Below are 26,692 nucleotides of genomic sequence, written 5' to 3'. Positions count from 1 at the left end.
GTATAAAACTGAAGTACCAAATCTATTTCTATAAGTTTTCTCTTGGGGACTAGCATTGGTCAGTTTTTCTTGCAGCCAGAAAATTAGACAGTTCTTACTGCTCTTATGATGTGTTCTTTCATTCAAGGTGACACGTTGAGAAGTGATGACAGAAAAATAATGAAGATGCAGGGAGTGAAACGAGGATAAGAATGGTGATTTGAAAGAGAGGTGGAGAATGAGAAGACTGAGTGACTGTCATTTGTGAACCAACAGAGATGATTAATGATGTTATTAACATCTTGGGAAACTGACAATTAAAGTCAAAAGTACTTATAAGAACATCATTCTCAGCTTTGTAATGTAGGAGATTCAATAACAAATCTCAACTGGAAAGGTTTTTAAGTGGTAAAAATTGTTAAAGATAATTTCCTTTGTTTACAAAATTGTTCTCCAGAAGTTCTTCTTGATTTTTAATCATATGAAGATGTCAGAGATTTACATACTCTGATGTTTGATATGAGATATCATCTCTCACCGGAGTATCTTCCCAGAATGTTTCAGGTTAGAATATGTATTATAGTCTATATATATATATTCTTTTTATTCTTTCTTTTTATTCTTTTATTCTTCTACCTGTTTCAGTCATTTGACTGCGGCCATGCTGGAGCACCGCCTTTAGTCGAGCAACTCGACCCCGAGACTTATTCTTTTGTAAGCCCAGTACTTATTCTATCGGTCTCTTTTGCCGAACCGCTAAGTAACGGGGACATAAACACACCAGCATCGGTTGTCAAGCAATGCTAGGGGACAAACACAGACACACAAATACACACTCGCATACATATATATACATATATACGATGGTCTTCTTTCAGTTTCCGTCTACCAAATCCACTCACAAGGTTTTGGTCGGCCCAAGGCTATAGTAGAAGACACTTGCCCAAGGTGCCACGCAGTGGGACTGAACCCACAACCATGTGTTTGGTAGATAAGCTACTTACCACACAGCCACTCCTGCGCCTAAGAATGCATGTAAGTGTGAGTGTAAATGTGTGTCTGTCTGTCTGTTTGTATGTGTGTATCACTAAAACTAGAGAACTACCCACATGATTTCATTCAATTTTTACACAGGCCTTACTTAAGGTCCATGCAGTGTCATGGGCCAAACAAATTTTCAACTTCTTGCCTAATGTGTTCCTGGAGCAATCTCTTATCTCTAACACTATTTCAGTATTACTTGTCAAAAGTGAAACAATAAAATCACTATTGTAATGTGAGTTAATAGTTTCACTGTGATATATTTATGTATGCATATGTCTGTATATATATGCATATATATGTATGCATGTATATGTATGTTTACATGTATATGCATACATATCATATCAGATTGGAGCCTGGTTCAGGCTTCTCGCTTGCCAGAAATCAGTCAGACCTAAGCATAGAAAGCAGATATTAAACGACGATGACAATGATGATGATGATGATTTTGATGGAACGTCTACAATATAGATCTGTGCTGAGAAATAATCATATTCACTCTAATGAAAGTCACTTATTTTTTTGTCAGATTATATACAATTTATATAGATATCTAGTATTGCAATGTCAGACAGTGTTTTTTTGTATTACATATACAACCTGTTAACATGATAATGAATCAGATATTATTCATTAACTGATTTACATTTGTATGTCTGAAATTTAACCTGATTTTATCATGGCATCATCTTCTACCCTCACCCAACAGATTTAAACCTTATTACCATCTGTGTAAGTAATTCTACTGTTTGTCTTGTGCACAGAACCACTTCTCTACAAACTGGGATTATTGACTTCAATAGTCCAATAATGTCCAGATGTTATTGTGTCCTGAAACAATATGTGAAACATTTCTGTATAGTTATGATACTATTTAGGTATATTTTATAAAGCATTACTGTGACCTTTTGTAATTAGTTTGTTTTAATTAATATCAGTGACAAATGTAGTATAAAGTTGGTAACATCAATGGTATTAGATTTTACTTGTGATGTTGCTCTCATTATTAACAAAAACATTACACGACAGTTTCTGTCAGTCAGACCCTTCTACACAGGTGTAAGTTCCAAGTCATAAAGATTAGATACAGGCTGCAAGATGCAAAATAATAAATACAAAATAATAAATGATAGTGTCATTATCATTCATCATCTGCATCCATGCTCCCAACCATTAGATGGGTCATCAATGTCCAAATCTGTTCTCATTCAGAGTTAACATCAACTTTGAATGCTTCAGGTACACACACATCTCACTTAAATACTCTGGATTTTACATGACAAGATACTCTTCTTAACAGCAAACATTATATAAAGGATTTTGTTTCTGTTCTATTGTAACACAGGCAATAATAAGATTAACATCATCATCACCATATAACATCCAGTGTCCAAGCTGGCATGAGTTGGAGAGTTTGACCAGAGCTGGCAAGCTGAGTGGCAGTACCAGACTCCAATGTCCACAATTCCATTGTAGGTTCCACTCAAAATTAAGCTGTCTCCTCTCATTCACAAATCACTTTCAAGTGTGTACTGGGGCCATTTTCTCATAGTGCTTGCACTGGTTAGGTTGTCTTGCATCTCATAATATTATACATATCTCGTTGCTCTCTGATGTGATTTTACAATCATGAAGACATGTTGAGAAAGTGAGACGTTTAAGTGATGACGGAAGAATAATGAGGATGCAGGGACTGAAAGTTACAAGAAAATGAGGATAAGAATAATGACTTCAGAGAGAGGTAGAGAATGCCAAGACAGACTGGTTGAAGCTAAGGTACAATTATTTGTGAAAAGTGAAACAATAAAATCACTATTGTAATGTGAGTTAATACTTTCACTGTGATATATCTATGTATGTATATGCATATATATGCATATATATGTATACAAATATATATATGTTTACATATATATGCATACATATCAGATCAAATTGGAGCCTGGTGCAGCCTTTAGGCTTGCCAGCCTTCAGTGAGACCTCAGCATCGAATGCGGATATTAAGCACAATGATGATAATGATGATGATGATGGTCGTCGTCGTCGTCGTAGTTGTGTGGTGGTGGTGGTGTATGGTGGTGTGTGATGATGGTGATGATGGTGATGGTGGTGGTGGTGATGATTATGATGGTGATGATGATGATGATGATGTTGATGATGATGAGATATCATCACTTACAGGAGTATCTTCCCAGAATGTCTCAGGCTAGAATAAGTATGGTAGTCGCTCTCCCTCTCTCTCCCTCTCTCGTTCTCTCTCGATATATATATATATATATATATATATATTTATGTAACTGAAAATGAGTGTATCTGTGCGTGTAAATGTTTGTCTGTCTGCATCACTAAAATTCTAGAACTATCCAAATGATTTCATTCAAATTTCACACATGCCTTACTTCAGGTCCATACAGTATCATGAGCCAAACAAATTTTCAACTTCTTGCTTAATGTGATCATGGATCAATCTCTTATCTCTTACACTATTTCAGTATTACTTGTCAAAATGAAACAATAAAATCACTATTGTAATGTGAGTTAATACTTTCATCGTGATATATCTATGTGTGTATATGTATATATATGCATATATATTTATACAAATACAGATATGTTTACATATATATGCATGCATATCAGATCAGATTGGAGCCTGGTGCAGCCTTTAGATTTGCCAGCATTCAGTGAGACCTTAGCATCGAAATTGGATATTAAAAACAATGATGATGATGAGGATGACGATGATATGATGACGATCATCATCATCATCATCATCATCATCAAAGACAGGGTTACTTAATAGAAATCAATGTTGGTTTTGGTAAAGTATGAGGCTCAATAAGAAAATCTCAACAAATATTTGAAAGTCTAACTGCGATATCATTTGGTCAGTGTTGCTGTGAATGTTCATGAAAAGTAAAAATTTAGATTAATAATTGTAGCTTTTTTTGTGAATGTGAATGCTGGAAAATTTTACTATAAATTAAAACTCTTAAAATTATGAATTTCAGACATATATAGATTTGGACAGCCAAGTACAACAGGTCAAAGTACATCACATCCACATGGTGAGTATAAAACTGAAGTACCAAATTGATTTCGATCAGTTTTCCCTTGAGGACTAGCATTTGTCAGTTTTTCTTGCATCCCAGGAAATTAGACAGTTCTTACTGCTCTTATGATGTGTTTATTCATTCAAGGTGACATGTTGAGAAGTGATGACAGAAGAATACTGAGGATGCAGGGAGTAAAAGTTGTGAGAAAATGAGGATAAGAATGGTGATTTGAAAGAGAGGTGGAGAATGACAAGACTGAGTGACTGTTAGTTGTGAACCAACAGAAATGATTAATGATGTATTAACATCTTTGGAAACTGACAATTAAAGTCAAAAGTACTTATAAGAACATCATTTTCAGCTTTCTAATGTAGGAGATTCAATAACAAATCTAAACTGAAAATGATTTTAACTAGAAAAAATTGTTAAAGATAATTTCATTTGTTTACAAAATCGTCCTCCACAAGGTCTTCTTGATTTATCATCTTATGAAGATGTCAGATATTTACGGTAGTCTGATGTGTGATATGAGATATCATCACTTACAGGAGTATCTTCCCAGAATGTCTCAGGCTAGAATGAGTATGATAGTCTCTCTCTCTCTCTCTCCATATATATATATTATATATATATATATATATATAATGTAACTGAGAATGCATGTATCTGTGCGTGTAAATGTTTGTCTCTCTGCATCACTAAAATTCTAGAACTATCCAAATGATTTCATTCAAATTTCACACATGCCTTACTTAATGTCCATGCAGTATCATGGGCCAAACAAATGTTCAACTTCTTGCCTAATGTGATCCTGGAGCAATCTCTTATATCTAACACTATTTCAGTATTACTTGTCAAAAGTGAAACAATAAAATCACTATTGTAATGTGAGTTAATACTTTCACTGTGATATATCTATGTATGTATATGTATATATATGCATATATATGTATACAAATATATATATGTTTACATATATATGCGTACATATCAGATCAAATTGGAGCCTGTTGCAGCCTTTAGGATTGCGAGCCTTCAGTGAGACCTCAGCATCGAATGCGGATATTAAGCAACAATGATGTTGATGATAATGATGATGATGATGATGGTGGTGGTTGTGGTGGTGGTGGTGGTGGTCGTCGTCGTCGTTGTGGTGGTGATGGTGATGATGGTGGTGATGCTGATGATGATGATGATGATGATGATGATGATGTTGATGATGATGATGATGATGATGATGAAGATGATGATGATGATCATGATGATCATCTTCATCATCATCCTCATCATGATGATGATCATGTGATGATGATGATGGTGGGTGCTGGTGGTGTGGTGAGGTTGTGGTGGTGGTGGTGGTGGTGCTTGTCCTGGTGGTGGTGCTGGCTGGTGTGGTGTGGTGGCGGCGGCGGCGTGGTGGTGATGGCGGTTGTGGTGTGAAAGGGATGAGGAGGAGAAGGAAATTCTGCAAAAGAGATCTATGCTGGGACATAATCATATTCTCTGTAATGAAAGTCACTTATTTTCTAGTCAGATTATATACAATTTGTATAGATATCTTTTATTGCAATGACAGAGAGTGTTTTTTTGTATTACATATGAAACCTTTTAACATGATAATGAATCAGATATTATTTATTAACTGATTTACATTTGTATGTCTGAAATTGAACCCTATTTTCTCATAGCATCATCTTGTACTCTCACGCAACAGATTTAAACCTTATTACCTTCTGTGTAAGTAATTCTACTGTTTTTCGTGGGCACACAACCACTTCTCTACAAACTGGGATTATTAACTTCTATAGTCCAATGAGGTCTAGATGTTATTGTCTCCTGAAACAACATGTGAAACATTTCTGTATATTTATGATAGTACTTAGATATATTATATAAATCATTTCTGTGACCATTTGTAATTAGTTGGTCTTAATTAACATCAGTGAAAATTTGTAGTGTAACTTTGGTGACATGAATGGAATTAGATATTCCTTTTGATGTTGTTCTTATATTAACAATAACATCGAAGACAGTTTCTGTCTGTCAGACCCTGCTACACATGTGTAAGTTCATGTGTGTACTGGGGCCATTTTCTCATAGCGCTAGCACTGGTCAGGTTGTCTTGCATCTCATAATATTATACAATTCTCATTGCTCTTTCATGTGTTTTTACAATCATGATGACCTGTTGAGAAAGTGAGAAGTTTATGTGATAACGGAAGAATGATGAGGATGCGGGACTGAAATTATAAGAAAATGAGGATAAGAACAATGAGAGGTGGAGAATATAGATCTGTGCTGAGAAATAATCATATTCACTGTAATGAAAGTCACTTATTTTTTAGTCAGATTATATACAATTTATATAAATATCTAGTATTGCAATGTAAGACAGTGTTTTTTTTTTTGTATACATATACAACCTGTTAACATGATAATGAATCGGATATTATTCATAATTGATTTACATTTGTATGTCTGAAATTTAACCTGATTGTATAACAGCATCATCTTGTACCCTCACCCAACAGATTTAAACCTTATTACCCTCTGTGTAAGTAATTCGACTGTTTGTCTTGTGCACAGAACCACTTCTCTACAAACTGATTATTGACTTCAATAGTCCAATAATGTCCAGATGTTATTGTTTCCTGAAACAATATGTGAAACATTTCTGTATAGTTATGATACTATTTAGGTATATTTTATAAAGCATTACTGTGACCTTTTGTAATTAGTTGGTTTTAATTAATATCAGTGGCAAATGTAGTATAAAGTTGGTAACATCAATGGGATTAGATTTTAATTGTGATGTTGCTCTCATTATTAACAAAAACATTACACGACAGTTTCTGTCAGTCAGACCCTGCTACACAGGTGTAAGTTCCAAGTCATAAAGATTAGATACAGGCTGCAAGAGGCAAAATAATAAATACCAAAAAAAAAATTATAATGTCATTATCATTCATCATCTGCTTCCATGCTCCCGTCGATTAGATGGGTCATCAATGTCCAAGCCAGTTCTTATTCAGAGTTAACATCCACTTTGACTGCTTGAGGTAGCCACACATCTCTCGTAAATACTCTGGATTTTCTTTGACAACTTATCATCTTAACAGCAACCATTTTATAAAGTCTCTTGGGTATGTTTTATTGTAACACAGGCACTAATAAGATTGTCATCATCATCAACATTTTACGTCCATTGTCCATGCTGGCCTGCGTTGGACAGTTTGACCACAGCTGGCAAGCAGAGGGGCAGCACCAGACTCCAATGTCCACAATTAGATTGAACGTTCCACAGAAAATTATGCTGTCTCCTCTCATTTACCAATCACTTTCAAGTGTGTACTGGGGCCATTTCCTCATAGTGCTAGCACTGGTCAGGTTGTTTGCATCTCATAATATTATACAATTCTCATTGCTCTTTGATGTGTTTTTACAAACATGAAGACATGTTGAGAAAGTGATAAGTTTAAGTGATAACGGAAGAATAATGAGGATGTAGAGACTGAATGTTACAAGAAAATGAGGATAAGAACAATGACTTGAAAGAGAGATGGAGAATGACATGACCGAATGGATGAAGCTAAGATACAATTATTTGTGAGATGGTTAATGATTTACTAACATCTTGAAAATCCAATAGTCAAAGACAGTGTTACTTACTAGAACATCAATGTTGGCTTTGGTAAAGTATGAGGCTCAATCACAAAATCTCAACAAACATTAGAAACTATAACTGTCCAATCATTTGGTCAGTGTTGCTGTGAATATTCGTTATTGGTAAAAGTTTAGATTAATAATTATAGCTTTTTGTGTGAATGTGAATGCTGGTAAATTTTACTATAATTATAACACTTGAAATTATGAATTTCAGACTCACACATGGAGGATGGATATGAAATGCAAGATGGTGAGTATAAAACTGAAGTACCAAATCTATTTCTATAAGTTTTCTCTTGGGGACTAGCATTGGTCAGTTTTTCTTGCAGCCAGAAAATTAGACAGTTCTTACTGCTCTTATGATGTGTTCTTTCATTCAAGGTGACACGTTGAGAAGTGATGACAGAAAAATAATGAAGATGCAGGGAGTGAAACGAGGATAAGAATGGTGATTTGAAAGAGAGGTGGAGAATGAGAAGACTGAGTGACTGTCATTTGTGAACCAACAGAGATGATTAATGATGTTATTAACATCTTGGGAAACTGACAATTAAAGTCAAAAGTACTTATAAGAACATCATTCTCAGCTTTGTAATGTAGGAGATTCAATAACAAATCTCAACTGGAAAGGTTTTTAAGTGGTAAAAATTGTTAAAGATAATTTCCTTTGTTTACAAAATTGTTCTCCAGAAGTTCTTCTTGATTTTTAATCATATGAAGATGTCAGAGATTTACATACTCTGATGTTTGATATGAGATATCATCTCTCACCGGAGTATCTTCCCAGAATGTTTCAGGTTAGAATATGTATTATAGTCTATATATATATATTCTTTTTATTCTTTCTTTTTATTCTTTTATTCTTCTACCTGTTTCAGTCATTTGACTGCGGCCATGCTGGAGCACCGCCTTTAGTCGAGCAACTCGACCCCGAGACTTATTCTTTTGTAAGCCCAGTACTTATTCTATCGGTCTCTTTTGCCGAACCGCTAAGTAACGGGGACATAAACACACCAGCATCGGTTGTCAAGCAATGCTAGGGGACAAACACAGACACACAAATACACACTCGCATACATATATATACATATATACGATGGTCTTCTTTCAGTTTCCGTCTACCAAATCCACTCACAAGGTTTTGGTCGGCCCAAGGCTATAGTAGAAGACACTTGCCCAAGGTGCCACGCAGTGGGACTGAACCCACAACCATGTGTTTGGTAGATAAGCTACTTACCACACAGCCACTCCTGCGCCTAAGAATGCATGTAAGTGTGAGTGTAAATGTGTGTCTGTCTGTCTGTTTGTATGTGTGTATCACTAAAACTAGAGAACTACCACTATGATTTCATTCAATTTTCACACAGGCCTTACTTAAGGTCCATGCAGTGTCATGGGCCAAACAAATTTTCAACTTCTTGCCTAATGTGTTCCTGGAGCAATCTCTTATCTCTAACACTATTTCAGTATTACTTGTCAAAAGTGAAACAATAAAATCACTATTGTAATGTGAGTTAATAGTTTCACTGTGATATATTTATGTATGCATATGTCTGTATATATATGCATATATATGTATGCATGTATATGTATGTTTACATGTATATGCATACATATCATATCAGATTGGAGCCTGGTTCAGGCTTCTCGCTTGCCAGAAATCAGTCAGACCTAAGCATAGAAAGCAGATATTAAACGACGATGACAATGATGATGATGATGATTTGATGGAACGTCTACAATATAGATCTGTGCTGAGAAATAATCATATTCACTCTAATAAAGTCACTTATTTTTTTGTCAGATTATATACAATTTATATAGATATCTAGTATTGCAATGTCAGACAGTGTTTTTTGTATTACATATACAACCTGTTAACATGATAATGAATCAGATATTATTCATTAACTGATTTACATTTGTATGTCTGAAATTTAACCTGATTTTATCATGGCATCATCTTGTACCCTCACCCAACAGATTTAAACCTTATTACCATCTGTGTAAGTAATTCTACTGTTTGTCTTGTGCACAGAACCACTTCTCTACAAACTGATTATTGACTTCAATAGTCCAATAATATCCAGATGTTATTGTTTCCTGAAACAATATGTGAAACATTTCTGTATAGTTATGATACTATTTAGGTATATTTTATAAAGCATTACTGTGACCTTTTGTAATTAGTTTGTTTTAATTAATATCAGTGACAAATGTAGTATAAAGTTGGTAACATCAATGGGATTAGATTTTACTTGTGATGTTGCTCTCATTATTAACAAAAACATTACACGACAGTTTCTGTCAGTCAGACCCTTCTACACAGGTGTAAGTTCCAAGTCATAAAGATTAGATACAGGCTGCAAGATGCAAAATAATAAATACAAAATAATAAATGATAGTGTCATTATCATTCATCATCTGCATCCATGCTCCCAACAATTAGATGGGTCATCAATGTCCAAATCTGTTCTCATTCAGAGTTAACATCAACTTTGAATGCTTCAGGTACACACACATCTCACTTAAATACTCTGGATTTTACATGACAAGATACTCTTCTTAACAGCAAACATTATATAAAGGATTTTGTTTCTGTTCTATTGTAACACAGGCAATAATAAGATTAACATCATCATCACCATATAACATCCAGTGTCCAAGCTGGCATGAGTTGGAGAGTTTGACCAGAGCTGGCAAGCTGAGTGGCAGTACCAGACTCCAATGTCCGCAATTCTATTGTAGGTTCCACTCAAAATTAAGCTGTCTCCTCTCATTCACAAATCACTTTCAAGTGTGTACTGGGGCCATTTTCTCATAGTGCTTGCACTGGTTAGGTTGTCTTGCATCTCATAATATTATACATATCTCGTTGCTCTCTGATGTGATTTTACAATCATGAAGACATGTTGAGAAAGTGAGACGTTTAAGTGATGACGGAAGAATAATGAGGATGCAGGGACTGAAAGTTACAAGAAAATGAGGATAAGAATAATGACTTCAGAGAGAGGTAGAGAATGCCAAGACAGACTGGTTGAAGCTAAGGTACAATTATTTGTGAAAAGTGAAACAATAAAATCACTATTGTAATGTGAGTTAATACTTTCACTGTGATATTTCTATGTATGTATATGCATATATATGCATATATATGTATACAAATATATATATGTTTACATATATATGCATACATATCAGTTCAAATTGGAGCCTGGTGCAGCCTTTAGGCTTGCCAACCTTCAGTGAGACCTCAGCATCGAATGCGGATATTAAGCAACAATGATGATAATGATGATGATGATGGTCGTCGTCGTCGTCTTCTTGATTTATCATCTTATGAAGATGTCAGATATTTACGGTAGTCTGATGTGTGATATGAGATATCATCACTTACAGGAGTATCTTCCCAGAATGTCTCAGGCTAGAATGAGTATGATAGTCTCTCTCTCTCTCTCTCTCCATATATATATATATATATATATATATATATATATGTAACTGAGAATGCATGTATCTGTGCGTGTAAATGTTTGTCTCTCTGCATCACTAAAATTCTAGAACTATCCAAATGATTTCATTCAAATTTCACACATGCCTTACTTAATGTCCATGCAGTATCATGGGCCAAACAAATTTTCAACTTCTTGCCTAATGTGATCCTGGAGCAATCTCTTATCTCTAACACTATTTCAGTATTACTTGTCAAAAGTGAAACAATAAAATCACTATTGTAATGTGAGTTAATACTTTCACTGTGATATATCTATGTATGTATATGTATATATATGCATATATATGTATACAAATATATATATGTTTACATATATATGCGTACATATCACATCAAATTGGAGCCTGTTGCAGCCTTTAGGATTGCCAGCCTTCAGTGAGACCTCAGCATCGAATGCGGATATTAAGCAACAATGATGTTGATGATAATGATGATGATGATGATGGTGGTGGTTGTGGTGGTGGTGTTGGTGGTGGTCGTCGTCGTCGTCGTTGTGGTGGTGATGGTGATGATGGTGGTGATGCTGATGATGATGATGATGATGATGATGATGTTGATGATGATGATGATGATGATGATGAAGATGATGATGATGTTGATGATGATGATGATGATGATGATGGTGGTGTTGGTGGTTGTGGTTGAGGTTGTGGTGATGGTGGTGGTGCTTGTCCTGGTGGTGGTGCTGGCGGGTGTTGGTGGTGGCGGCGGCGGTGGTGGTGATGATGGCGGTTGTGGTGTGAAAGGATGAGGAGGAGAAGGAAATTCTGCAAAAGAGATCTATGCTGGGACATAATCATATTCTCTGTAATGAAAGTCAGTTATTTTCTAGTCAGATTATATACAATTTGTATAGATATCTTTAATTGCAATGACAGACAGTGTTTTTTTGTATTACATATGAAACCTCTTAACATGATAATGAATCAGATATTATTTATTAACTGATTTACATTTGTATGTCTGAAATTGAACCCTATTATCTCATAGCATCATCTTATACTCTCACCCAACAGATTTAAACTTTATTACCTTCTGTGTAAGTAATTCTACTGTTTTTCGTGGGCACACAACCACTTTACTAAAAACTATGATTGACTTCTACAGTCCAATGAGGTCTAGATGTTATTGTCTCCTGAAACAACATGTGAAACATTTCTGTATATTTATGATACTATTTAGATATATTATATAAATCATTTCTGTGAGCGTTTGTAATTAGTTGGTCTTAATTAACATCAGTGAAAATTTGTAGTGTAACTTTGGTGACATGAATGGAATTAGATATTCCTTTTGATGTTGTTCTTATATTAACAATAACATCGAAGACAGTTTCTGTCTGTCAGACCCTGCTACACAGGTGTAAATTCATGTGTGTACTGGGGTCATTTTCTCGTAGCGCTAGCACTGGTCAGGTTGTCTTGCATCTCATAATATTATACATATCTCGTTGCTCTTTCATGTGTTTTTACAATCATGAAGGCATGTTGAGAATGTGAGAAGTTTAAGTGATAACGGAAGAATGATGAGGATGCAGGGACTGAAATTATAAGAAAATGAGGATAAGAACAATGACTTGAAAGAGAGGTGGAGAATGCCAAGACTAAATGGTTGAAGCTAAGACAAATTTATTTGTGAGATGGTTAATGATTTACAAATATCTTGAGAATCCAAAAACCAATCAGTGTTACTTACTAGAACATCAATGTTTGTCTTGGTAAAGTATGAGGCCCAATCACAATATCTCAACAAACATTAGAAAATATAATTGTGAAATCATTTGGTCAATGTTGCTGTGAAAGTCCTTAATTGGTATATGTTTAGATTAATAATTATAGCTTTTTGTGTGAATTTTAATGCTGGTAAATTTTACTATAAATTACAACACTTCATATTATGAATTTCAGGCAGAGAATTGCCGCCTAGAACTGAACGGCCGGCCACAACCCGTCAAAGAACATCACCGTCAAATGGTGAGTATAAAACTGAAGTACCAAATTCATTTCTATAAGTTTTCCTTTGAGCACTAGCATTGGTCAGTTTTTCTTGCATCCCATAAAATTTGACAGTTCTTACTGCTCTTATGATGTGTTTTATCATTCAAGGGGACACGTTGAGAAGTGTTGACAGAAGAATACTGAGGATGCAGGGAGTGAAAGTTGTGAGAAAATGAGGATACAAATGGTGATTTGAAAGATTTGGAGAATGATAAGACTGAATGACCATCAGTTGTGAACCAACAGTGATGATTAATGATGTATTAACATCTTGTGAATCTGATAATTAAAGTCAAAATTACTTATAAGAACCACATTTTCAGCTTTCTAACGTAGGAGATTCAATAACAAATTGCAAATAAAAACGTTTTCAACTGGTAAAATTTATTAGAGACAATTTCATTTGGTTCCAGAATCGTTATCCAGAAGTTCTTGTTGATTTATCATCGTATGAAGATGTCACATTTTTAAGGTAGTCTGATGTTTGATATGAGATATAATCTCTTGCCGGAGTATCTTCCCAGAATGTCTCAGATTAGAATATGTATTATCTATATATATATATGAAACTCAACTTCTTTGTCTGTGTGTTTGTCTGTGGGTTTAACTTCCTGGCACCTCTCCTCCTAGCCAACAGATCCTAGAACCACCAAAAATGGGTCACTTAAAGTTTAGGCGAATGAAAATTGAACTGCGCTCTTTTTGTTCCAAATTCATCTCGCAATTGCAAAAATCGATAATGCGTTTGTTTACGCCTTATCCCATGCGTTGAATAGTGAACTTTAATCAGTCAGCTTTTTGACGTTATCTGTGTTCACCATGCGTACAAGCATGCGTAAATTACATGAAAAATCCAAAATCAAGATATAAAAACGAATCGCCATAAACATTAGTGGAATTCAGCAAAGAAATGGCTTTTCGGGATATAGCCTGGAAGGTATTTTCGTATAAATCATTTGGACTATGTGAACACATACCAATTGTTTACTTAACATTTTTAATGCTTTGAATTAAATGTAACCATTTTGCATTGAGTCTGCAGTTTGAATCCCTTTAACCAAATTTTAGCTAGCTGGAATTCTGATTATCACGATACATCGCCAGCAGCTCCTGGATCTCTACCTTGAAATCCCCGTTGAGAAATAATGATATAAAAGAATAATTCAACAATGCAATTATTTGATCAACAAAAATTTATGAAACGCTTCTACGTACTTCCTATTGAGGAAATAGAACACATAAGGGTATAAAATGCTTGATTTTAAAACCAAAATAATTGAATTTTGATTGAACTTCATCCAAGATTAGCTTAATTCGCGCGTGCATAGAACACAAGAGCACACGATCCGGGCAATACTGCTATTAGTCTATATACATATATATACATGTATGTATGTGTATAACTGAGAATGCATGTTTGTGTGCATGTAAATGCTTGTCAGTCTGTCTGTATGTGTGCGACACTAAAACTCCAGAACTACGCGACTGATTTCATTCAAATTTCATACATGTCTTACATAAGGTCCATACATTTTGTAATGTGAGTTAATAATTTCATTGTGATATATCTATGAATGTATATGTATGTAAATATATATGCACATATACGGTTGCATGTATATGTATGTTTGCATATATGTGCACACATATGAGATCAGATTGGAACCTGGTACAGCCTTTAGGCTTCCCAGCCGTCAGTCACACCTCAGCGTGGAAGGCACATATTAAACAACGATGATGATGATGGTGATGGTGGTGGCGGTCGTGGTGGTGGCGGTGGAGGTGGTGCTGGTCCTGGTGGTGGTGCTGGCGGGTGCGGTGGTGGTGCTAGCGGCGGTGGTGGTGGCGGTGCCGCGGCGTTGGTGGTGGTGATGGCGGTTGTGGTGTTAAAGGATGAGGAGGAGAAGGAAATTCTGCAATAGAGATCTGTGCTGGGACATAATCATATTCTCTGTAATGAAAGTCACTTATTTTCTATCAGATTATATACAATTTGTATAGATATCTTTTATTGCAATGACAGACAGAGTTTTTTTGTATTACATATGAAACCTTCTAACATGGTAATGAATCAGACATTATTTATTAACTGATTTACATTTGTATGTCTGAAATTGAACCCTATTTTCTTATAGCATCATCTTGTACTCTCACCCAACAGATTTAAACCTTATTACCTTCTGTGTAAGTAATTCTACTGTTTTTCGTGGGCACACAACCACTTCTCTACAAACTGGGATTATTGACTTCTATAGTCCAATGAGGTCTAGATGTTATTGTCTCCTGAAACAACATGTGAAACATTTCTGTATATTTATGATTCTATTTAGATATATTATATAAATCATTTCTGTGACCATTTGTAATTAGTTGGTCTTAATTAACATCAGTGAAAATTTGTAGTGTAACTTTGGTGACATGAATGGAATTAGATATTCCTTTTGATGTTGTTCTTATATTAACAATAACATCGAAGACAGTTTCTGTCTGTTAGACCCTGCTACACAGGTGTAAGTTCATGTGTGTACTGGGGCCATTTTCTCATAGCGCCAGCACTGGTCAGGTTGTCTTGCGTCTCATAATATTATACAATTCTCATTGCGCTTTCATGTGTTTTTACAATCATGATGACATATTGAGAAAGTGAGAATTTTATGTGATAACGGAAGAATGATGAGGATGCAGGGACTGAAAGTATAAGAAAATGAGGATAAGAACAATGACTTGAAAGAGAGGTGGAGAATGCCAAGACTAAATGGTTGAAGCTAAGACAAATCTATTTGTGAGATGGTTAATGATTTACAAATATCTTGAGAATCCAATAATCAAAGACAGTGTTACTTACTAGAATATCAATGTTGGTCTTGGTAAAGTATGAGGCCCAATCACAAAATCTCAACAAACATTAGAAAATATAACTGTGAAATCATTTGGTCAGCGTTGCTGTGAAAGTCCTTAATTGGTATATGTTTAGATTAATAATTATAGCTTTTTGTATGAATTTGAATGCTGGTAAATTTTACTATAAATTATAACACTTCATATTATGAATTTCAGTCATAGAATTGTCGCTTAGAAATAAAAAGCCGGTCCCAACCCGTCGAAGAACATCACCGTCAAATGGTGAGTATAAAACTGAAGTACCAAATTCATTTTTATAAGTCTTCCTTTGAGCACTAGCATTGGTCAGTTTTTCTTGCATCCCATAAAATTTGACAGTTCTTACTGCTCTTATGATGTGTTTTATCATTCAAGGGGACACATTGAGAAGTGTTGACAGAAGAATACTGAGGATGCAGGGAGTGAAAGTTGTGAGAAAATGAGGATACAAATGGTGATTTGAAAGAGAGGTGGAGAATGATAAGACTGAATGACCATCAGTTGTGAACCAACAGTGATGATTAATGATGTATTAACATCTTGTGAATCTGATAATTAAAGTCAAAATTACTTATAAGAACCTCATTTTCAGCTTTCTAATGTAGGAGATTCAATAACAAATCGCAAATAAAAACTTTTTCAACTGGTAAAATTTGTTAGAGACAATTTCATTTGGTTCCAAAATCGTTATCCAGAAGTTCTTGTTGATTTATCATCGTATGAAGATGTCACATTTTTAAGGTAGTCTGATGTTTGATATGAGATATGATCTCTTGCCGGAGTATCTTCCCAGAATGTCTCAGATTAGAATATGTATTATCTATATATATATGAAACTCAACTTGTTTGTCTGTGTGTGTGTCTTTGGGTTTAACTTCCTGGCACATCTCCTAGCCAAGAGATCGTAGAACCACCAAAAATGGGTCACTTAAAGTTTAGGTGAATGAAAATTGAACTGCGCTATTTCTGTTCCAAATTCATCTCGCAATTGCAAAAATCGATAATGTGTTTGTTTAGGCCTTATCCCATGTGTTGAATAGTGAACTTTAATCAGTCAGCTTTTTGACATGATCTGTGTTCACCACGTGTGCAAGCATGCGTAAATTGCATGAAAAATCAAAAATCAAGATATAAAAACGAATCGCCATAAACATTATAGAAATTCGGCAAAGAAATGACTTTTCGGGATATAGCCTGGAGGGTATTTTCGTATAAATCATTTGGACTATGTGAACACATACCAATTGTTTACATAACATTTTTAATGCTTTGAATTAAATGTAACCATTTTGCATTGAGTCTGCAGTTTGAATCACTTTAACCAAATTTTAGCAGGCCGGATTTTTGATCATCACGATACATCGCCAGCAGCTCCTGGATCTCTACCCTGAAATCACTGTTGAGAAATACTGATCTTAAAGAATAATTCAACAATGCAATTATTTGATCAACAAAAATTTATGAAACGCTTCTACGTACTTCCTATTGAGGAAATAGAACACATAGGGGTATAAAATGCTTCATTTTAAAACCAAAATAATTGAATTTTGATTGAACTTCATCTAAGTTTAGCTTAATTCACGCGTGCATAGAACACAAGAGCACACGAGCCGGGCAATACTGCTATTAGTCTATATACATATATATACATATATGTATGTGTATAACTGAGAATGCATGTATGTGTGCATGTAAATGCCTGTCAGTCTGTCTGTATGTGTGCGACACTAAAACTCCAGAACTACCCGACTGATTTCATTCAAATTTCATACATGTCTTACATAAGGTCCATACATTTTGTAATGTGAGTTAATAACATCACTGTGAAATATCTATGAATGTATATGTATGTAAATATATATGCACATATACGTGTGCATGTATATGTATGTTTGCATATATATGCACACATACGAGATCAGATTGGAACCTGGTGCAGCCTTTAGGCTTCCCAGCCCTCAGTCACACCTCAGCGTGGAAAGCAGATATTAAACAACGATGATGATGATGGTGGTGGTGGTTGTGGTGGTGGTGATGGAGGTGGTGTGGGTCCTGGTGGTGGTGCTTGCAGTGATGGTGGTGCGGCGGTGGGGGCGGGGGCGGCGGCGGCGGTGGTGGTGATGGCGGTTGTGGTGTTAAAGGATGAGGAGGAGAAGGAAATTCTGCAATAGAGATCTGTGCTGGGACGTAATCATATTCTCTGTAATGAAAGTCACTTATTTTCTAGTCAGATTATATACAATTTGTATAGATATCTTTTATTGCAATGACAGACAGTGTTTTTTTGTATTACATATGAAACCTGTTAACATGGTAATGAATCAGTTATTATTTATTAACTGATTTACATTTGTATGTCTGAAATTGAACCCTGTTTTCTCATAGCATCATCTTGTACTCTCACCCAACAGATTTAAACCTTATTACCTTCTGTGTCAGTAATTCTACTGTTTTTCGTGGGCACACAACCACTTCTCTACAAACTGGGATTATTGACTTCTATAGTCCAATGAGGTCTAGATGTTATTGTCTCCTGAAACAACATGTGAAACATTTCTGTATATTTATGACACTATTTAGATATATTATATAAATCATTTCTGTGACCATTTGTAATTAGTTGGTCTTAATTAACATCAGTGAAAATTTGTAGTGTAACTTTGGTGACATGAATGGAATTAGATATTCCTTTTGATGTTGTTCTTATATTAACAATAACATCGAAGACAGTTTCTGTCTGTCAGACCCTGCTACACAGGTGTAAGTTCATGTGTGTACTGGGGCCATTTTCTCATAGCGCCAGCACTGGTCAGGTTGTCTTGCATCTCATAATATTATACAATTCTCATTGCTCTTTCATGTGTTTTTACAATCATGATGACATATTGAGAAAGTGAGAATTTTATGTGATAACGGAAGAATGATGAGGATGCAGGGACTGAAATTATAAGAAAATGAGGATAAGAACAATGAGAGGTGGAGAATGCCAAGACTAAATCGTTGAAGCTAAGACAAATCTATTTGTGAGATGGTTAATGATTTACAAATATCTTGAGAATCCAATAATCAAAGACAGTGTTACTTACTAGAATATCAATGTTGGTCTTGGTAAAGTATGAGGCTCAATCACAAAATCTCAACAAACATTAGAAAATATAACTGTGAAATCATTTGGTCAGCGTTGCTGTGAAAGTCCTTAATTGGTATATGTTTAGATTAATAATTATAGCTTTTTGTATGAATTTGAATGCTGGTAAATTTTACTATAAATTATAACACTTCATATTATGAATTTCAGTCATAGAATTGTCGCCTAGAAATAAAAAGCCGGTCACAACCCGTCAAAGAACATCACCGTCAAATGGTGAGTATAAAACTGAAGTACCAAATTCATTTTTATAAGTCTTCCTTTGAGCACTAGCATTGGTCAGTTTTTCTTGCATCCCATAAAATTTTACAGTTCTTACTGCTCTTATGATGTGCTTTATCATTCAAGGGGACACATTGAGAAGTGTTGACAGAAGAATACTGAGGATGCAGGGAGTGAAAGTTGTGAGAAAATGAGGATACAAATGGTGATTTGAAAGAGAGGTGGAGAATGATAAGACTGAATGACCATCAGTTGTGAACCAACAGTGATGATTAATGATGTATTAACATCTTGTGAATCTGATAATTAAAGTCAAAATTACTTATAAGAACCTCATTTTCAGCTTTCTAATGTAGGAGATTCAATAACAAATCGCAAATAAAAACTTTTTCAACTGGTAAAATTTGTTAGAGACAATTTCATTTGGTTCCAAAATCGTTATCCAGAAGTTCTTGTTGATTTATCATCTTATGAAGATGTCACATTTTTAAGGTAGTCTGATGTTTGATATGAGATATGATCTCTTGCCGGAGTATCTTCCCAGAATGTCTCAGATTAGAATATGTATTATCTATATATATATGAAACTCAACTTGTTTGTCTGTGTGTGTGTCTTTGGGTTTAACTTCCTGGCACATCTCCTAGCCAAGAGATCGTAGAACCACCAAAAATGGGTCACTTAAAGTTTAGGTGAATGAAAATTGAACTGCGCTATTTCTGTTCCAAATTTATCTCGCAATTGCAAAAATCGATAATGTGTTTGTTTAGGCTTTATCCCATGTGTTGAATAGTGAACTTTAATCAGTCAGCTTTTTGACATGATCTGTGTTCACCACGTGTGCAAGCATGCGTAAATTGCATGAAAAATCAAAAATCAAGATATAAAAACGAATCGCCATAAACATTATAGAAATTCGGCAAAGAAATGACTTTTCGGGATATAGCCTGGAGGGTATTTTCGTATAAATCATTTGGACTATGTGAACACATACCAATTGTTTACATAACATTTTTAATGCTTTGAATTAAATGTAACCATTTTGCATTGAGTCTGCAGTTTGAATCACTTTAACCAAATTTTAGCAGGCCGGATTTTTGATCATCACGATACATCGCCAGCAGCTCCTGGATCTCTACCCTGAAATCCCTGTTGAGAAATACTGATCTTAAAGAATAATTCAACAATGCAATTATTTGATCAACAAAAATTTATGAAACGCTTCTACGTACTTCCTATTGAGGAAATAGAACACATAAGGGTATAAAATGCTTCATTTTAAAACCAAAATAATTGAATTTTAATTGAACTTCATCTAAGTTTAGCTTAATTCACGCGTGCATAGAACACAAGAGCACACGAGCCGGGCAATACTGCTATTAGTCTATATACATATATATACATATATGTATGTGTATAACTGAGAATGCATGTATGTGTGTATGTAAATGCCTGTCAGTCTGTCTGTATGTGTGCGACACTAAAACTCAAGAACTACCCGACTGATTTCATTCAAATTTCATACATGTCTTACATAAGGTCCATACATTTTGTAATGTGAGTTAATAACATCACTGTGAAATATCTATGAATGTATATGTATGTAAATATATATGCACATATACGTGTGCATGTATATGTATGTTTGCATATATATGCACACATATGAGATCAGATTGGAACCTGGTGCAGCCTTTAGGCTTCCCAGCCCTCAGTCACACCTCAGCGTGGAAAGCAGATATTAAACAACGATGATGATGATGGTGGTGGTGGTTGTGGTGGTGGTGATGGAGGTGGTGTGGGTCCTGGTGGTGGTGCTTGCAGTGATGGTGGTGCGGCGGTGGGGGCGGGGGCGGCGGCGGCGGTGGTGGTGATGGCGGTTGTGGTGTTAAAGGATGAGGAGGAGAAGGAAATTCTGCAATAGAGATCTGTGCTGGGACGTAATCATATTCTCTGTAATGAAAGTCACTTCTTTTCTAGTCAGATTATATACAATTTGTATAGATATCTTTTATTGCAATGACAGACAGTGTTTTTTTGTATTACATATGAAACCTGTTAACATGGTAATGAATCAGTTATTATTTATTAACTGATTTACATTTGTATGTCTGAAATTGAACCCTGTTTTCTCATAGCATCATCTTGTACTCTCACCCAACAGATTTAAACCTTATTACCTTCTGTGTCAGTAATTCTACTGTTTTTCGTGGGCACACAACCACTTCTCTACAAACTGGGATTATTGACTTCTATAGTCCAATGAGGTCTAGATGTTATTGTCTCCTGAAACAACATGTGAAACATTTCTGTATATTTATGACACTATTTAGATATATTATATAAATCATTTCTGTGACCATTTGTAATTAGTTGGTCTTAATTAACATCAGTGAAAATTTGTAGTGTAACTTTGGTGACATGAATGGAATTAGATATTCCTTTTGATGTTGTTCTTATATTAACAATAACATCGAAGACAGTTTCTGTCTGTCAGACCCTGCTACACAGGTGTAAGTTCATGTGTGTACTGGGGCCATTTTCTCATAGCGCCAGCACTGGTCAGGTTGTCTTGCATCTCATAATATTATACAATTCTCATTGCTCTTTCATGTGTTTTTACAATCATGATGACATATTGAGAAAGTGAGAATTTTATGTGATAACGGAAGAATGATGAGGATGCAGGGACTGAAATTATAAGAAAATGAGGATAAGAACAATGAGAGGTGGAGAATGCCAAGACTAAATGGTTGAAGCTAAGACAAATTTATTTGTGAGATGGTTAATGATTTACAAATATCTTGAGAATCCAATAATCAAAGACAGTGTTACTTACTAGAATATCAATGTTGGTCTTGGTAAAGTATGAGACTCAATCACAAAATCTCAACAAACATTAGAAAATATAACTGTGAAATCATTTGGTCAGTGTTGCTGTGAAAGTCCTTAATTGGTATATGTTTAGATTAATAATTATAGCTTTTTGTGTGAATGTGAATGCTGGTAAATTTTAGTATAAACTATAACAATTCATTTTATGAATTTCAGACACAGAATTGCAGACTAGAAATGTACAGCCAGGTACAACCCAGCAAAGAAAATCTCCGTCAAATGGTGAGTATAAAACTGAAGTACCAAATTCATTTCTATAAGTTTTCCTTTGAGCACTAGCATTGGTCAGTTTTTCTTGCATCCCATAAAATTTGACAGTTCTTACTGCTCTTATGATGTGTTTTATCATTCAAGGGGACACATTGAGAAGTGTTGACAGAAGAATACTGAGGATGCAGGGAGTGAAAGTTGTGAGAAAATGAGGATACAAATGGTAATTTGAAAGATTTGGAGAATGATAAGACTGAATGACCATCAGTTGTGAACCAACAGTGATGATTAATGATGTATTAACATCTTGTGAATCTGATAATTAAAGTCAAAATTACTTATAAGAACCTCATTTTTAGCTTTCTAATGTAGGAGATTCAATAACAAATCACAAATGAAAATGTTTTCAACTGGTCAAATTTTCCTAGAGACAATTTCATTTGGTTCCAAAATCGTTATCCAGAAGTTCTTGTTGATTTATCATCTTATGAAGATGTCACATTTTTAAGGTAGTCTGATGTTTGATATGAGATATCATCTCTTGCCAGAGTAATTTCCCAGAATATCTCAGCTGAGAATATGTATGATAGTCTATATATATAAATACAGATATAATTATGAATGCATATATCTGTACGCGTAAAATTTTATCTGTCTGTCTCTATGTATGTGTGCATCACTAAAACTCGAGAACTACCCAAATTATCTCATTCAAAATTCACACATGTCTTACTTTAGGTCCATGCAGTGTCATGGGCGAAATAAATTTTCAACTTCTTGCCTAATGTGATCCTGGAGCAATCTCTTATCTCTTACACTATTTCAGTATTACTTGTCAAAAGTGAAACAATAAAATCGCTATTGTAATGTGAGTTAATACTTTCACTGTGATATATCTATGTATGTATATGTATATATATGCATATATATGTATTCAAATATATATATGTTTACATATGTATGCATACATATCAGATCAAATTGGAGCCTTGTGTAGCCTCAGTCACACCTCAGCATGGAAAGCGAATATTAAACAACGATGATGACGATGATGATAATGACGATGATGATGGAACTTCTACAATATAGATCTGTGTGGAGACATAATCATATTCACTGTATTGAAAGTCACTTATATTTTAGTCAGATTATATACAATTTATATAGATATCTAGTATTGCAATGTCAGACGTTGTTTTTTTGTATTACATATAAAACCTGTTAACATGGTAATGAATCAGATATTATTCATCAACTGCTTTACATTTGTATGTCTGAAATTTAACCTGATTTTGTCATAGCATCGTCTTGTACGCTCACCCAACAGATTTATACCTTATTACTGTCTGCGTAAATAGTTCTACTGTTTTTCTTGGGCACGCAACCACTTCTCTACAAACTGGTATTATTGACTTTTTTAGTCCAATAAGGTCTAGATGTTATTGTGTCCTAAAACAAAATGTGAAACATTTCTGTATATTTATGATACTATTTAGATATATTATATAAAGCATTACTGTGATGTTTTGTAATTATTTGGTCTTAATTAACTTCAGTGACAAATGTAGTATAACGTTGGTAACAAGAATGGGATTAGATATTCCTTTTGATGTTGTTCATATATTAACAATAACATTACAAGACAGTTTCTGTCAGTCTGACCCTGCTACACAGGTGTAAGTTCCAAGTCCTCAAGATTAGATACAGGCTGCAAGATGCAAAATAATAAATAGAAAATAATAAATCATAGTGTCATTATTATTCATCATCTACTTTCATGCTGCTATCGATTAGATGGGTCATCAATGTCCAAGTCAGTTCTTATTCAGAGTTAACCTCCACTTTGACTGTTTGAGGTACAAACGCATCTCACTTAAATTCTTTGTAGTTTAGATGACAAGATACCCTTCTTAACACCAAACATTATATATAGGGTCTTGGTTATGTTTTATTGTAGCACAGGCACTAATAATATTGTCATCATCATCACCATTTAACGTCCATTGTCCATGCTGGCCTGGGTTAGACAGTTTCACCAGAGCTGGCAATCTGAGACACTGCACCAAACTCCAATGTGACCAATTAGATTGAAGGTTCCACTCAAAATTATGCTGTCTCCTCTCATTCACCAATCACTTTCATGTATGTACTGTGGCCATTTTCTCTTAGTGATAGCACTGGTCAGGTTGTCTTGCATCTCATAATATTATACAATTCTCCTTGCTCTTTGATGTGTTTTTACAATCATGAAGACATGTTGAGAAAGTGAGCAGTTTACAAGATAACGGAAGAATAATGAGGATTCAGGAACTGAAAGTTACCAGAAACTGAGGATAAGAACAATGACTTGAAAGAGATGTGGAGAATGATATGACTGAATGGTTGAAGCTAAGATAAATTTATTTGTGAGATGGTTAATGATTTTCTATCTTGAGAATTCAATAATCAAAGACAGTGTTACTTACTAGGACATCAATGGCAGCCCTCACTCAGACCTATGCATGGAGAGCGGGTATCAGTCGACGATGAAGATGATGATAATTGTGAGAAATATGAGGATCTTGAGCATTCTGTTCAACACTCTGAAGTTTATGATGGTGAGAATAAAACTGAAGTACCAAGCTGATTTCTTTAAGTTTTCCTTTGAGCACTAGTATTTGTCAGTTTTTCTTGTATCCAATAAAATTAGACAGGTCTTACTGCTCTTATGATGTGTTTCATCATTCAAGGGGACATGTTGAGAACTGATGACAGAAGAATAATGAGAAAGAAGGGAGTGAAAGTTGTGAGAAAACGAGGTTAAGAATGGTGATTTGAAAGAGAGGTGGAGAATGACAAGACTGAGTGACTGTTAGTTGTGAGCCAACAGAAATGATTAATGATGTATTAACATTTTGGGAAACTGATAATTAAAGTCAAAATTACTTATAAGAACCTCATTTTCAGCTTTCTAATGTAGGAGATTCAATAACAAATCTCAACTGCACATGTATTTAAGTGGTAAATATTGTTCAATATAATTTCATTTGTTTAAAAATTGTTCTCCAGATGTTCTTTTTGATTTATCATCACATGAAGATGTCAGATTTTTCAGTTGACTGATGTTTGATATGAGATATCATCTCTCGCTGGAGTATCTTCCAGGGGCGTGCACTCTCAGGTATGCAAGGTATGCATTGCATGCCCTGTGATTTTTTTATCCATATGATCGGAAAATTAGATAAAATAGTTACTTTGTTTCAAAGAAAATCCGTCCAGTTGTATTTTTCTCCCCTTCTCTCTCAGTGACTCTACTTCTGCTTTTAGAGGTCATGCATTGACAAGACCAGCATGTCAGACACTCCCTCTCTGTCTCAGTTTGTCCTTCCTCCCTCTCTCTCTCTCTCTCTCTCACTCTTAGTGACTTGTTTAAAAGACATGCTAAGGGGATAGGGCATTTGAAATATTTTTACCCCCTTCCTCTTTCTCTTAGTGGCTATGCTGTGGGACAACCGGCATGACCTCCCTCTCTGTCTCTTAGTTTGTCCCTCCTTCCTCCCTCTCTCTTAGTGAATTGATAAAACAGATGCTAGGAGGAAAGGTCATTCATAATATTTTGTACCACCTTCCTCTTTCTCTCAGTGGCATATCATGCTATGAGCTGACCACATGATACCCACTTTCTGTATCTTTCTGTTTTGTTGAAATTGACTTACAATTTACGTGTATATATAAGAACAGCCTTTTACGAAATGTGTGTTATAAACGATATTTTGAGAAATAGTTTTTCGAAAGGAGAATTCGAAGGAAAATAATTAATTATATCGGTGGGAGACCAACACCGAAAAGTGCTAATGCATTAGATAACATTGTTAAAAAAAAGATTTCCGAAGGCAACAGCCTCATGGCTTATTATTACCACAAAGAAAAATTATCATTTCATAATCAGCCTTTTTTCATATTTAACATCCTCCAGAGTAAAAGTCATGACATAGTGTATTGTAAAGATCAAATAGATAAAACTAGAACTGTACTCGAAAACAAACTTGATAATTTTTCAATCTCTTTTACTTGTTTCAGTCATATGACTGCGGCCATGCTCGA

General features: G+C 34.9%; 1 protein-coding gene across 11 annotated transcripts in view; it reads left to right on the top strand.

The window, feature by feature from the left end:
- Positions 1-26,692, top strand: part of LOC115232413 — a 76,038-nt gene that overhangs the window by 26,281 nt on the left and 23,065 nt on the right. For 5 of the 11 annotated variants that reach the window (XM_036513691.1, XM_036513693.1, XM_036513705.1 and 2 more), the window contains 7 exons: positions 4,035-4,091; positions 7,960-7,995; positions 13,167-13,232; positions 16,314-16,379; positions 19,435-19,500; positions 22,562-22,621; positions 25,078-25,206. In XM_036513691.1, coding sequence (XP_036369584.1) covers positions 4,035-4,091; positions 7,960-7,995; positions 13,167-13,232; positions 16,314-16,379; positions 19,435-19,500; positions 22,562-22,621; positions 25,078-25,206 — 480 coding nt within the window. Of the gene's footprint in view, positions 1-4,034; positions 4,092-7,959; positions 7,996-13,166; positions 13,233-16,313; positions 16,380-19,434; positions 19,501-22,555; positions 22,622-25,077; positions 25,207-26,692 lie in introns of all 11 variants that reach the window. The other 6 variants (XM_029802272.2, XM_029802270.2, XM_036513696.1 and 3 more) reach the window with 5 other exon arrangements.

This window comes from Octopus sinensis, linkage group LG2 (assembly GCF_006345805.1).
Source record: "Octopus sinensis linkage group LG2, ASM634580v1, whole genome shotgun sequence".
Lineage (NCBI taxonomy): Eukaryota > Metazoa > Mollusca > Cephalopoda > Octopoda > Octopodidae > Octopus > Octopus sinensis.
The sequence above is the reverse complement of the archived record's forward strand: the minus strand, read 5'-3'. Positions and strand labels throughout refer to the sequence as shown.